Raw genomic sequence first — 14597 nt, forward strand, 5'->3', positions numbered from 1 at the left:
GAAGTGGAAGAGTTCATATGACAATAATGAAAATAGTAATATATAGTAATACAAAATTCATCTAAAGCACTTACTATATACAAAATAATTACATACCATTTATGATGCACCAGGTACCATTCCAAGTGCTTTACAGCTCATTTAATCCCCACTGAACCCTAAGAGGTAGCCATCATTACCAATCACATTTCACAGATGAGAAAATGGAAGCACAGAGGTTATGTAACTTGCTGAAGTTCAAATTGCTAAATAAGGGCAGCCTGGGTGGCTCAGCAGTTTAGCGCCGCCTTCGGCCCAGGGTGTGATCCTGGAGACCCGGGATCGAGTCCATTGTCGGGCTCCCTGCATGGAGCCTGCTTCTCCCTCTGCCTGTGTACTTTGCCTCTCTCTCTCCCTGTGTGTTTCTCATGAATAAATAAATAAAATCTTAAAAAAACAACCCCCCCAAATTGCTAAATAAGTGAGGGAGACAGAATTTGAATCCCGGGGACTCATATCCACTATGTAGGAGGTCTGGAGAGTGAGTCTAACCAGAAGAAGAAACTGAAGTCTGTTAAGGGGAATCCTAGCATGGAAGAAATATTTCAGGTTATATGTCTTTGTCACTTATCAGCTCTAAACCTTTCTAATCTCTTTGCTTTCTCTTGCTTTTCCATCTGAACCATATGAGCACCAACATTAAATTTATGTGGCCCAAAGACCCATTCCTCTATAGCTATGGGAAGCACCATGGCAACATTAGTTATCCAAATAGTAAATAGGTATCTGTGCTCCAACTCTATAGCCAGCTGCAAGTTTTCCCTGGTCCCAGGGATATATGTTTTCAACAAGTGTCAAATAGGAGAGGGAAAGCCATCTATGGCAGAAACTGCAAGCCATCCACTGAAAACTATTTGCATTTGCCTCTTCTTTTATACTACTAGAATGCAGCTGGGCTTAAGCCTCACTTTGTTCTCGCCAGTAGAAGTGATATGTACAGCTGCCAGGTTGGCCCTTAAGACAGTGGGCAAAATTCTTCCCCTCTCTCTTTCCCACTGGACTCAACAATGACCCAACATTAACCATGCAGCTAAGAGCAATGCCCTAGGAGATGGCAAAACAATGACTTGGAACATGGTCCCTGAATGACCCATCGTGATCAGAGTTGACTTGTTGAATGAATCCATTTACCTCAGAATTCTGATATAAGAGAGAATATACATTTATACTAGGCCTGTTATTTTGATCCTCTGCATATTTAGAATGTATTATCCTTGATATTAGCTCTAACTTCAGTATACTTCTAGGGAGGTTATACCTGCTATGAATTTATAAAGCAGAGATGGTACTACTCATATCGATACTTAATTTGGCACGGTTTTCTTTTGTAACACAAAGGCTGAAATTGTTAACATTTCATGCAGCTGTCTTCCCTTTCCAAATATAATCTATGGCCCTTTGAATTCCCCTGAGCAGACATTTGAAAAATACTTCTGAAAGAGAGCAAAATATCCTCTCTGCCTCAAAATATCCTCTCTGCCTAACTCCTCAAATTCAATAAATTTAAGTCTACCAAATATTTTCCATGCTTTGCTTCAGAAAACTGAAGAATAAATGTGCCAGGCATCAACATATTGCCTCTCAACTCTAAATTCACTCCTCTTTGTCTGCTCTACAAAAATGGATCTGAGTCTCTTTAAATATGTTTTTTTTCCCTTTGCCATCTGTCATGATGTTGAGGCTTTTCAGCACAGGTGATGGAGAAACTGCAGGAGAAAGGGGTTTTGCTTCTTGGTTCTGGTGGGCTCACTTAGCAGGTTCCTCCAGCAAGGGCAGCTTGTCTGGCACCAGGCTCCTGCAGTGCAGGTGGCTTCGCCAACACTGGGCTTCTGATATACACGCAGCTTCCCAGGCACCCAGGTCTTGCAGTGTGGGTGGCTTCTCTAGACCTCAGCTCCTACAGTGTGGATGACTTTTCTAGCACCCAACTCCTGCAGCTCATACAGCTTTCCAAGCACCCAGCTCCTACAGTCCTAGTAGCTTCTCCAGCTCCAGGCTTCTACACTGTATTGCAGCCAGCAGCACTCAGCAGCTTACCCTGGCACCCCTCTCAGATGATGTGTAGACTACCTCTAGTGAGAAGCTTCACCATGATCAGCTTTCTCTGGAACCCCAGAGGGCAGAATTCCAGCAAGTTCTGCCAGCAGAGGACCACAGTAACTCTTCTTCCATGCTCTGAGCTGTGGCTGGGTCCTTCAATAAGATCTGGATTCATCCCTGGGAACAGGGGAGGCTTTTCCTTGGGTGCTCCATCAAAGTCCTAGAGGTACTGACTGTTTCTTTTATCTGCTATTCCTTTATTCTTTGGATTTCTCTTTATTTTTACTAGCTAATCTCTTGTCACTTTAATCTCATCATAGCTAATAATGTTTTATGTTATGCTTTCCCTGTTCAAATTTGTATGTAGTTTCTCTCTCTTGATCAGCCCCTGATTTCTATAACAAGAAATGGGCTCTGAATTCTGGGAACCTTCTAAAGAGAATGAGGTAAAAGCCTCAGTTACCACATAGACTAAAATCTGTGTTTTTTTTTTCTGAGTTCCTGTGGAAAGAAAGGCAAGAAAAAGGAAAGAACCACATATGCTGGAGTAAGTGAGCCATTTCATGGAACACCAAAATCTGATTACCAGGTGAAAATGTATCATCTGAATAGACAGAGCACAGAATATTAAAGAGTCAGATTCATGGTGAACACTACTAAATGTGGTAGACATCAAGAAAATGTTAAAAATGCACAGCCAAAGCAACAATCAACAAAATGAAAAAGCAATCTATGTAAGGGGAGAAGATATTTGCACACCATGTATCTGATAAGGAGTTAAAATCCAAATTATCTAAAGAACCCATACAACTCAATAGCACAAAATAAGCAAACCAATTAAAAAGTGGGTAGAGGAACTGGATAAATAGTTTTCCAAAGAATACATGCAAATGGTTACTGAAAGTGAACTAATAAAAAGAATGAAAAAAAAAGAATGGAATCAGCAAGTTCAATCAGGAATAAAATCATCATAGTCCAGGCATAAGAAAATATGGAGCTGGTTTTAGGTGATATTACTGGGAACTGAGAAGATGAACTGAGAACTGAAAATGATATTTATAAAAATGGAAAAGCGCTAGGAACTAGAGGGTAACTAATTTTAAAAAAAGGCTAAAAGATTTAAGAAGCACTGACATATTGCAACAGAATTTGGAAGGTGGGAAGGCTAAGTGTGAGATGATGATTCCAATTTCCAACGTACTGAGGGTCAAGAGAAACATCTCATCGGAACTTTCTGGGTAGTTAAATCTAGTACTAAAGTGAAAACCAGACTGGAGGTGTCAACAGCAGAGTCATCAGAATTCAGTATGGATGGGGCAGCCTGGGTGGCTCAGCGGTTTAGCGATACCTTTGGTCCAGGGCCTGATCCTGGAGACCCAGGATCGAGTCCCACATCGGGCTCCCTGTATGAAGCCTGCTTCTCCCTCTGCCTGTGTCTCTGCCTCTCTTTCTCTCTCTCTGTGTGTGTGTCTCTCATGAATGAATAAATAAAATCTTAAAAAAAAAAGAATTCAGTATGGATGAATCTTTGCATGTATACGAAGAAAAGATTGGTGAACAGTAGACAGGGTCCCTAGGGCAGACTCATTGTAGGGGGACAAGGAGGAGGAGAAGGCTGGAAAAAAGGGCAAGTAATAAATTATATGCAAAGCAGTATGAAACAGACAGGAAACTCAAGTGAAACAAGGGGAACACGAACAAGGTCACTCATAGAAGAAAACTCAAAGAGACCACAACAGGTCAGTAATGAAAGGCTGAAACTAGGTATACGAGAAATGCAAAAAAGAAGAAAAAATATAATACCACTTTATACTGATTATTGGCTAAAAAATGAGAAACTTTGGTTCTATTAATTGTTGGCAGAAACTCTAGGAAAGCAAGAACCTTTGTGCACTATGGTTAGTATAGATTCATGCAAATCGGAGAATAATATGGTGGTGCTCAAATTCAGGATAAAATTACGCAATGGTTAGGAAAATCCCCTTTTCTATAAACATTCCTAAGAAATTCTCACCCTCCCAAATGTTCCCAAAGGGAACATTTCTGTAGAAATCTATCATAGAATTGTTTGTATTAGCTGGGATTTTGTATTAGCAACAACCTTAGGTTCCACCCCTGGGTGAATGGTTAAGTAAGATGTGGTGCTGACACACTGTGGAATAGTATGCAGCAATTTGAAAGAATGAAGCCAGATGTACACGCTGTAATTCAGACAGACCTTACGAATGAGGGAAAAAAGGAATAGAATTAGACATGTGGCACCGTATAACTTATATATATTAAAGATACCTACTCATAAACCAATATTTCAGGCTTTAAAGGAATACTACACAAATTCACAGATCAAACACAGTAGCTCAGCTGCCCCTGGGAGGAGGTATAAGGAATGAACAGGTGGAATTGGAATAAAAGGGAAGAAATTTTAAAATACCTGAATGTACAAGGAAAGAATCTAAGATAAAGGGGGGGAGAGTGGAGTAGGAAGAATAAAAAGGTCTTAGATAAGATAGGGTAGTATATATGTGATCCAGAGTACAGAGACTAGAGGCAGCTCTTCTGTCAAAAAGCCAAACAATGAAGACAATTCCAAAAGTCATACTCGGGGGCAGCCTGGGTGGCTCAGCGGTTTAGTGCCTGCCTTCAGCCCAGGGCCTGATCCTGGAGACCCAGGATCCAGTCCCATATCAGGCTCCCTGCATGAAGCCTGATTCTCCCTCTGCCTGTGTCTCTGCCTCTCTCTCTCCCTCTGTCTCTCATGAATAAATAAATAAAATCTTAAAAAAAAAGTCATACTCGGAAAGATCATTTAGGTATCAAAGGAGCTTCTGTCAACTATCTCCAATAAACTACAGAAGTTTAGAACTTTCAAGGGCAGGTTATCTTCATAGCCTTTCAAAGGTATCAGCCTCTTCTAGAAAAAGTGAGATTTACTTCCATGTCCCCCATCTGCCTGAGTCACACTCACTCACCCAAACAGCTCTGATGTGGGGTTTTTGTCTCCAAAATCCATGGCTCCTCTCCTTGTTCCAACTTGAAGATGACCTCTGGTTTGGGAACCTGGTACCCTGTTAACAGGAGATGATACAGGATTGGGTCGAGCTACTTGGATTTCAGGGGACTTTCTTTTCTTTTCTTTTCTTTTTTTTTAAAGATTTTATTCATTTATTCATGAGAGACACAGAGAGAGAGAGAGGCAGACACAGACAGAGGGAGAAGCAGGCTCCATGCAGGGAGCCCGATGCGGAACTCGATCCCCAGTCTCCAGTCTCCAGGATCACGTCCTGGGCCGAAGGTGGCGCTAAACCACTGAGCCACCCGGGCTGCCCTTCAGAGGACTTTCAATGACATTTCCATTTGCTCTTCAGAAAAGTAATCACATTTCACTGGGAACAGAGTAATAATAATTGTGCTGAAAAGGGACTGAAGAATCTTGGACAAATAAAGGATGATACCATCATACACTTAAGATGTTCCAGGACACCCAGCAGCTGAGAATGGAAATAGCCACATTGAGGCCTCTGGCAGACACACAGGGCAGCTGTGCTTACCCACTGAGCACAAATGGCTGTAATTCTCCAGTGTCACATCCCGGTACAGTCGTCTCTGAGCAGAATCCAGGTGCTGCCACTCCTCCCTGCTGAAGTCCACGGTCACATCCTCGAATGACATGGAGATCTGTAACAACACAATCCTGTTCAAGGTGACATGGTCAGCACTGGGGGTTGGAAGAAAGACAAATAGGAAGCTGTTTTTGACGTTTGCCATAATGTAGTACATAGGGTTTTCACTCAGTACCTGGTTTTGTATTTCATCTTGTGAGAGAAAAAAACTTATTGAAGTATCTTGACATTCACTGTGTTTGTAATACATTCAATCATTTATTTGTTCAATCATTCTTTTGCAAAAATGAGGATTAAAATAGTCTCTCTTTAAGTTCTCTAGTTAATGTAGGAACTACATATGTTAACTGGTTGATTATGTGCCAGGCTATGGCAATATAGTATTGAATAAAATAGAATTGAATAAAAAGAAACATATAGGGAAATGGCAAAACAATAGAGCCTTTAAAAACAATACAGAAAATTCGTTCCTGGGTTTTGGCACCCCCAAAAAACACAGACAAAAGATAATATAGACAAACACCTTCATGATCTCAGATTAGGAAAATAATTCTCAAACAAGATGCAAAAAACATTAACCATAAGGAAAAAGATTGATGTCTGGCTACAGTAAATTTTAAAAATTCTATTTATTTAAAAGACAGCATTATATGGGCAGCCTGGGTGGCCCAGCGGTTTAGCGCCGCCTTCAGCCCAGGGCGTGATCCTGGAGACCCAGGATCGAGTACCACATCAGGCTCCCTGCATAGAGCCTGCTTCTCCCTCTGCCTCTCTCTCTCTCTCTCTAATAAATAAATAAAACCTTAAAAAAAGACAGCATTATAAGAGAAGAAAATGAAAGCCACAGGATAGAAGACATTTGTAACAGATATTACTGTTGAAGGGTTCATATCTAGAGGTTGTAAAGAACTCTTACAAATCAATGAGAAGAAAGGAGACCAAGTAGAAAAGACATGATTCTCTCTATTTCTGCTGCTACATACAGCTAAAACCCCTGCACATTATATATGAAACACAGCTAAGAACATTCTGTCAGCTGGAGAGAGGGAGGTAAACCCATGATCCTCAGAACCTGAGGAATGACACACTGGTGATTTCCCGGAGTTTCTTTTTTCTTTTTTTAAAATTTTATTTATTTATTTGAGAGGAAGAGAGAGAAAGAGAAAGAACACAAGAGCAGGGGAGGGAGAAGCAGACTCCCCATGAGCAGAGACCTCAATGCAGGGCTCAATTCCAGGACCCTGGGATCATGACCTGAGCTGAAGGCAGATGCTTAACTGACTGAGCCACCCAGGCACCTCAGCTGGTAATTTTTTTTTAAGATTTTATTTATTTATTCATGACAGAGAGAGAGAGAGAGAGAGAGAGAGAGAAGCAAGGCTCCATGCAGGGAGCCTGACTTGGGACTTGATCCCGGGTCTCCAGCATCAAGCCCTGGGCTGAAGGCGGCGCTAAACCGCTGAGCCACCCGGACTGCCCTTCCCAGAGTTTTCTTTTTTGCCACACATATCTTGAACTAGGTGCTCAAGAAATTGGCAACCTAAAATGTCAACTGGCACAAACAGAAACAGCCCCAGAAAGCCCACTTTCATTAGTTTAAGTACCAGGAAGAAGGCAACATAGCAAGAGAGAACAACTTAGATAATACTGCCCTGTTCCAGCCAAGCATCACAGAAAAAAACTGTGCTCTTACTCCCATTCCCATCAGCAAAGGCTGAATGGGGAGCCTAGATTTTCATACCAGTCTGAGAATAATGAGACCTCTCTCCCACAGTGTCAGTTTAGCCTGTGTGGGGATTCTCCTTTTCTAGTAAAAAAGTGTCAGAGGAGGCCTGTTAAACACAAGATTGAAACAATATTCAGAGTCTTAGAGTTCCCAAAATATCCAGGACATAACTGAGAATCAGGCATCATGTGAAGAAGCAGAAAAATCTCAACTGGAATGAGAAAAGACAATCAAGAGACACCAACATTGAGATAACACAGATGTTAGAGTTATCTGACAAGAATTTTAAAGCAACTATCATAAAAATATTTCAATCTACTCAAATGTTTTAAAGATTTTATTTATTTATACATTAGAGACACACAGAGAGAGGAAAAGACATAGATGGAGGGAGAAGCCGGCTCCCTGTGGGGATTCTGATGCAGAATTCTATCCTAGGACCCTGGGATCATGACCTGAGCCAAAGGCAGACACTTAACCACTGACCCATCCAGGTGCCCCATACTCAAAAGAAATTTGAAAGTAGAAAGTTTTAGCAAAGAAAGAAAAGATATGAAGGTGAATTGAATGGAAACTTTAGAACTGAAGAATACAATGACTGAACATTTAAAAGTCCACTGTGGGCTCAAGAGCAGAATAGAGAGAACAGAGGAAAGAATCCGAGAACTTGACAATGGAACAATGGAAATGATCCAATATGAACAGAAAGAAAACTGGCTGGGGAAAAAAAAGAGCCGAGCCTCAGGGACCTATGAGACTATAACAGAAGATCTGGCATTTGTGTCATCAGAGTCCCAGAAGGAGAGGAGAAAGAGTATGGGCTGAAAAAGTATTTGGAGACATTGACTGAAATTTTCTCGAATTTGGCAAAAATATCAACATAGAGTTTTAAGAAGCTGAGCAAACCCCAAAAGGATAAATCAAAGAAATCTACACCAAGACATGTTATAATCAAACTTAAGAAAACAAAAGACAAAAAAAAATCTTAAAAATCAGCAAGAGAGAAACCATAATTTACCTATGCGGGAAAACTAAGTGACAGTGGATTTCTCATCAGAAGCCATGGAGGAGGGATGCCTGGGTGGCTCAGTGGTTGAGCGTCTGCCTTCAGCTCAGGGTGTGATCCCGGGATCTGGATCAAGTTCCACATCAGGCTCCCTGCAAGAAGCCTGCTTCTCCCTCTGCCCGTGTCTCTGCCTCTCTGTGTGTCTCATGAATAAATAAATAAAACCTTTAAAAAAATTCTAGAAAAAAAGAAAGAAGCCATGGAGGAGAGAAGGAGGTGACACAACATTTTTCTTTCCTTTTTTTTTTTTTCAATGACTTATTTATTTTACAGACAGGGAGGGGCAGGGGCAAAGGGAGAGAGAGAATCCTTAAGCAGGCTCCCCGCTGAGTGCAGAGCCTGATGCGGAGCTTGATCCCAGGACCCTGACATCATGACTTGAGCTGAAATCAAGAGTCAACCACTTAACTGACTGAGCCACCGAGGTGCCCTAGTACAACATTTTTCAAGTGCTGGAAGAACAGAATTGTCAACTCTGAATTGGCAAACCTATCCTTAAGAAATGAAGTGGGTGGGGGTGAGCATGCCTGAGTGGCTCAGTGGTTGAGCGTCTGCCTTTGGCTCAGGTTGTGATCCTGGGGTCCTGGGATCAAGTCCCACATCAGGCTCTTCACAGGGAGCCTGCTTCTTCCTCTGCCTATGTCTCTGCCTCACTCTGTCTCTCTCATGAATAAATAAATAAAATCTAAAAACAAAATAACACAACAAAATGAAGTTTATTTAAAAAAAATTAAGTTTGGAGGTGTCTGGATAGCTATGATGATGGGGTGGCTACCTGTGATGAAATACTACCTCACATCCACTAGGATTGCTAGAATCAAAAAGTCAGAAAATAGCAAGTGTTGGTGAGGATGCGGAGAAATTGGAACCTTCATATGCTGCCGGGGGAGTGTAAAATGCAGCTGCTTTGGGAAAAAATCTGGCAGTTCCTCAAATGATTAAAATAGTTACCATTTGACCCAGCAATTCTATATCCTCAAGATATGGCTATGTAAAAACACGTACACGTATGTTGACAGCAGCATTACTCATAATAGCTAAAAGGTGGAAACCACCCCAGTGTACATCAGCTGACAAATGGGTAAATAAAATGTGACACATCTATACAATGGAATATTACTGAGCCATAAAAAGTAATGAAGTAGGGATGCTTGTGTGGCTCATCCCTACCGTGGTACACGTGGTATAACATGTATACATACAACATGATACACCTCGTCCCTGTCTGTATCTACATACAAATATGGGCATATGTCCAGGCATATGGACTGGCAACTCCATACTTATTCATCAGGTTATAATCTATTACTATCATTATTTATTTTGCTACTCAATTTGTCCCAGATTTGGCCAGAGGGAGCTCCTTGAAACATGATGCTGAGTGAAAGAAGCCAGACAAAAAGATCACAGGTTATATGATTCTATCCAGTATAGTGAAATCTATAGAGACAGAAAGTATATTAGTGGTTGCTTAGGGTTGGGAGGAGGCAGGGAACAGGGGGAGGGTGGGGAGGAGTGATGGCTAAAGGAAATGGTGCTTCTTTTTGAGGTGATGAAAATGTTGTCAAATTGATTGTGGTGGTGGTTGCTCATATCCATAAATATAAAAAACACTGAACTGTACACTTTAAATGGGTAAATTGTATGATATGTAAATTATATCTCAGTAAAGCTGTTATTAAGAAAGGAGAAATGCAAAGGAAATCAAGCTATCCTCAGATAAAGGAAAACTAAAAAAATATGTTGCTAGCAGACCTACCCTAAGTGAATGGCCAATGGAAGTTCTTTTTTCTTTTTTAATTAATTAATTTATTTATATCAGTCACAGAGAGAAAGAGAGAGGCAGAGACACAGGCAGAGGGAGAAGCAGGCTCCATGCACCAGGAGCCCGACGTGGGATTCGATCCCGGGTCTCCAGGATCGCACCCTGGGCCAAAGGCAGGCGCCAAACCGCTGCGCCACCCAGGGATCCCGCTAATGGAAGTTCTGTAAACAGAATGGAGACAGGGAAGCCTGGGTGGCTCAGCAGTTGAGCGTCTGCCTTCAGCCCAGGGTGTGATTCTGGAGTCCCGGGATCGAGTCCCACATCGGGCTCCCTGCATGGAGCCTCCTTCTCCCTCTGCCTGTGTTTCTACCTCTCTGTGCGTCTCTCATGAATAAATAAATAAAATCTTAAAAAACAACAAAAAAACCCAGAATGGAGATAATAAGAGAAGGAATCTTGGAACATCAGGAAAGAAGAAAATGGAAAAAACAAAAATATGAGTAAACACAATAGACATGCCTTCTCCTCTCTTTCTCCTCCAACTATGTTTGAAGGTTGAAGCAAAAAAGTCTAACATTGTCTGTTGTGGATTTCCATGTAGGTAGGGGAAATATTTAAGACAATAGTATTATAATATAAACTGGTGAGGGTAAAGGGATTTAAAGGTAGCAAAGTTTTCTATACTTCACTCTAACTGGTAAAATGTCAACACCAGTAGGCTTTTTAATTTTTTTTTTAATTTTTATTTATTTATGATAGTCACAGAGAGATAGAGAGAGGCAGAGACACAGGCAGAGGGAGAAGCAGGCTCCATGCACCGGGAGCCCGACGTGGGATTCGATCCTGGGTCTCCAGGATCGCGCTCTGGGCCAAAGGCAGGCGCCAAACCGCTGCGCCACCCAGGGATCCCAACACCAGTAGGCTTATTTGGTGATGGAATTGTTCTGTATCTATATTATTACTCAGGAATTGATACATGAATGGCAGAGATATACACACACACTGTAGCAATGTCAGTTTCCTGTTTGTGATAATGTACTCTAGCCATGCAGTATGTAACCACTGGCAGAAACTGGGTAAAGGGTTAACATGAGACCTCTCTATACCATCTTTGCAACTTCCAGTAAATCTAAAATTCCAGAACCCCAGGATCACGAACCCAGCTGAAGGCAGATGCTTAACCACCCAGGCGCCCCCCAAAATAAAAAGTTTTAGCAAGCTACCAGTATTATCCTCAGAAGGACTGGAGTAGTGGGCACACCAGAAACGATCAGAATGGTATCAAAAAGAGGCATTCATTTCTTCCCTATCAGCCTGCCTACCTACAAACCTATCAACCTATCACATGTACTGGGGACTCACTGCTTTATTCAATGGGTTATCATCTATGGCTATCATTATTTATTTTCCCAAATTGTCCCAAATTTGGCCAGAGGGAGTTCCTTCAAGGTGGCTCCTGTGTTCTTTCCTCATGCCCCCATCTTTTGAGCACTTTTTACTTTCCAGCACAATGAATTCTTCCAGGATCATTTTGTACTCTCTCTGCTCTACCCCTGGAGTTGGTCATTTCCCCAAGAAGCTCTAGTTCCTATTAGTGACTAATGACAAATCAAGGTGCGCTCATTGTGCCTGGTGTGTAATTGTACTTTCAGCAGTCAGAGCGAGGGATGTTTTTCCTTACCGTAGAATGCCCAGCTAATCAATGTGGAAGAAATGATGGGATTAGAAAAATGTCATTAGGGAGACAGCGCAGTAATTAATTGTTACAGGCAAGAATCATCACTGGATGCTAAAAGCAGTGAACAAAAGCATGAGAAATAGGATATTTACATAGCCTCAAAGTATCTCCCCACAAATAGTTATTAATTACATAGGGAAAGACAGTCACGTTGCAGTAGTTGACAGACACCATCTTAGTCATGGTGATCAAAGTTAATATTAATAAAGGATAAATTGATACTGAGTGACTACTGACATGAAGCGGTGAGAAGAACACAGCATTGTTTCTGTGATATTCCTGAGAAAAAAAGGAATAACCTAAGTTGAATTATGAGGAAGCAAGAGACAAATCCAAGTTGAGGGACATTCTTCCAAAGGGTCCATGTAATGAAAGTCAAGAGAAGGCTGAGGCACTGTTCCAGATTAAAGACTAAAGGGAAATGATAAGTAAATGCAATACATGAACCTGGATTGCATCCTGGATCAGGGGAAAATGCTATAAAGGACCTTCTTGTGACAATTAGGGAAACTGTATATTACACACTGTATATTAGATAATTACATAACACGTGGTATGTTAGTACTATAACAATGTGAAATTTCTGGATTCTGAAAACTGTACTGTGGTAACAGAAGAGCATGTCCTTGTTCTTAAGAGAGACACATTGAAGTATTTAGGAGTAAACGGGAACAGTGTCTGCAAATTGCTCTCAAATGGTTCAGAAAATAGTTTTAAATGTAGCTGTGTTTATACACATATACACATACAAACACATGCATAAATCAAGAACAGAATGAAAGCAAATGTGGCAAAATGTTAACAGGTGATTTTTAAAAAAAAAGATTTTATTTATCCATTCATGAAAGACAGAGAGAGAGAGAGAGAGAGAGAGAGAGAGGCAGAGACACTGACACTGGCAGAGAGAGAAGCAGGCTCCATGCAGGAACCCAATGTGGGACCCGATGCCCGGTCTCCAGGATCATGCCCTGGGCCGAAGGCGGTGCTAAACTGCTGAGCCACCGGGGCTGCTCAATAGGTGATTTTTGGATGAAGGGCATACATAGTTCTTTGTGATGTTTTTGTAACTTCGCTCTAATTTTTAAATTATTTCAAAACAATCAAAATTTTTAAAAAAGCACTGAAATTCTTGGTAGAACATTTAGGTGAATATTTGTTTATTAGGCCTTGGGGTGGGTGAGGATTTCCTAAACGAGTGGGAAAACGAGTGGGAAAAGGCGCTGAGTATCAAAGAAAAGATCTAATGATTTGACTATGAGGAAATGAGGCCTCCTTCCCCTTGTTAGTGAATGTTCAGGGGCACCAAGCATGAAGGGAACTCATAGTATCTGAGAGGAGCACCTCCACTTGAGCCCCTAGCAACACATCTGACCTATGCCCCCTTCATCACCCAGTCAACCAGGAGGTCAGGCTTGAGGGAAGCTCTCATTCTGACTGTCTGTCCTCCTGACCAGCTTGCCAGTTACCCCAGGATAGACCAGCAGGTGTGTGGGTCACCCAGTGGGGAGGAACCACAGGGGGTGGGGGGCAGGACCGGAGTGGCTATTTACCATCCAGGATGAAAGAATGAAAATATTCCATCATTTGACATCATTAAACATTTTATCACCTCCAGTGGCCCAAGCTGGTGGACAAAAGACCATTCTCATCTGTCTCTCTCTCCCTAGGAGTCACTAAAGCCATGTTCTCAGGGAAAGTACACAAAGACCGTGACAGGCATTATCAGCATTAACAGATACAAGATGAATATATACAAGGTTACTGCCCACAGATGCCCCTCTTTGATCCCTTTTCCCACAAAAAAAAAATTAGAAGCTTTGGGAGGGGGATTTTGGCACTAGAAATCTGGGTAGAAAGTTGCTAATACACACTCACCCAGATTCCAGCCTCACCTGCCACATATGAGAAGGTTGGATTTTCTGGCCCATTTCTACCATTGGAGGATGGCATGTATGCCTACCACCACCAGGATCCTTACAAGGACTGCCTCATTCTAGGTGAGGATCCCCATTCTAGCTCCTCACGGCTCTCCAGTGACTCACACAGCACTGTCTCCCCATCTGAGCCAGCACACTATGTGCTTTCGTCCCCAAGGTGTGCTGGGATGCTAGGATTGACCACACACTATCCATTGTGTCCCTGGCCATCTGCTCTGTCCCATCCTGCAGTCGGCTTAGGGCTCAGTATTCCCACTTCTGGGCTGCCCTTACTCCTGCCCAGGAACACTTCTACATCACCTCCTGTGATATGATCCTGCCCTGTCCTAGCCTTGAAGGGCTTTCATGGTGCTTACTAGGATGGCTGAAAGTGTGCAATGAGTTCTTGGCTCACTGTGCCCTCCCAACCCCCCGCCAGAGGTCAGATACCCAGCTTCTTTGTATGTTTGCCCTTGGCTGGGGTTGCCCTGATCTTTCCTGCTCCCTCTGACTGTTCTCTGTACCCCTATGCTCCTCCTTCTTGCTTTCCTCTGTTTACCCAGGCCACACCTGTCCCTTACTTCTCCCTGTTGCTCCCTCTGCTGGTCCTTATTCCTTGTGTCTAGTCCCCATAGTACTCTTCCTTGGTCTGTTTACTGTTCCATCTAAATGTTGCTTGCTCCTTCT

The 14597-nt window shown here is 42.1% G+C and overlaps 1 protein-coding gene across 10 annotated transcripts in view; it reads right to left on the bottom strand.

The window, feature by feature from the left end:
• ZNF41 (zinc finger protein 41) overlaps nucleotides 1-14597 on the bottom strand; it is a 46152-nt gene that overhangs the window by 6959 nt on the left and 24596 nt on the right. For all 10 annotated transcript variants that reach the window (XM_072743246.1, XM_072743249.1, XM_072743241.1 and 7 more), the window contains 2 exons: nucleotides 5628-5754; nucleotides 5049-5144 (listed from right to left, as the gene is read on the bottom strand). In XM_072743246.1, coding sequence (XP_072599347.1) covers nucleotides 5049-5144; nucleotides 5628-5748 — 217 coding nt within the window. In that variant the 5' untranslated portion in view covers nucleotides 5749-5754. The remainder of the gene's footprint in view (nucleotides 1-5048; nucleotides 5145-5627; nucleotides 5755-14597) is intronic.

Source organism: Vulpes vulpes, chromosome X (genome assembly GCF_048418805.1).
Source record: "Vulpes vulpes isolate BD-2025 chromosome X, VulVul3, whole genome shotgun sequence".
Classification (NCBI taxonomy): domain Eukaryota; kingdom Metazoa; phylum Chordata; class Mammalia; order Carnivora; family Canidae; genus Vulpes; species Vulpes vulpes.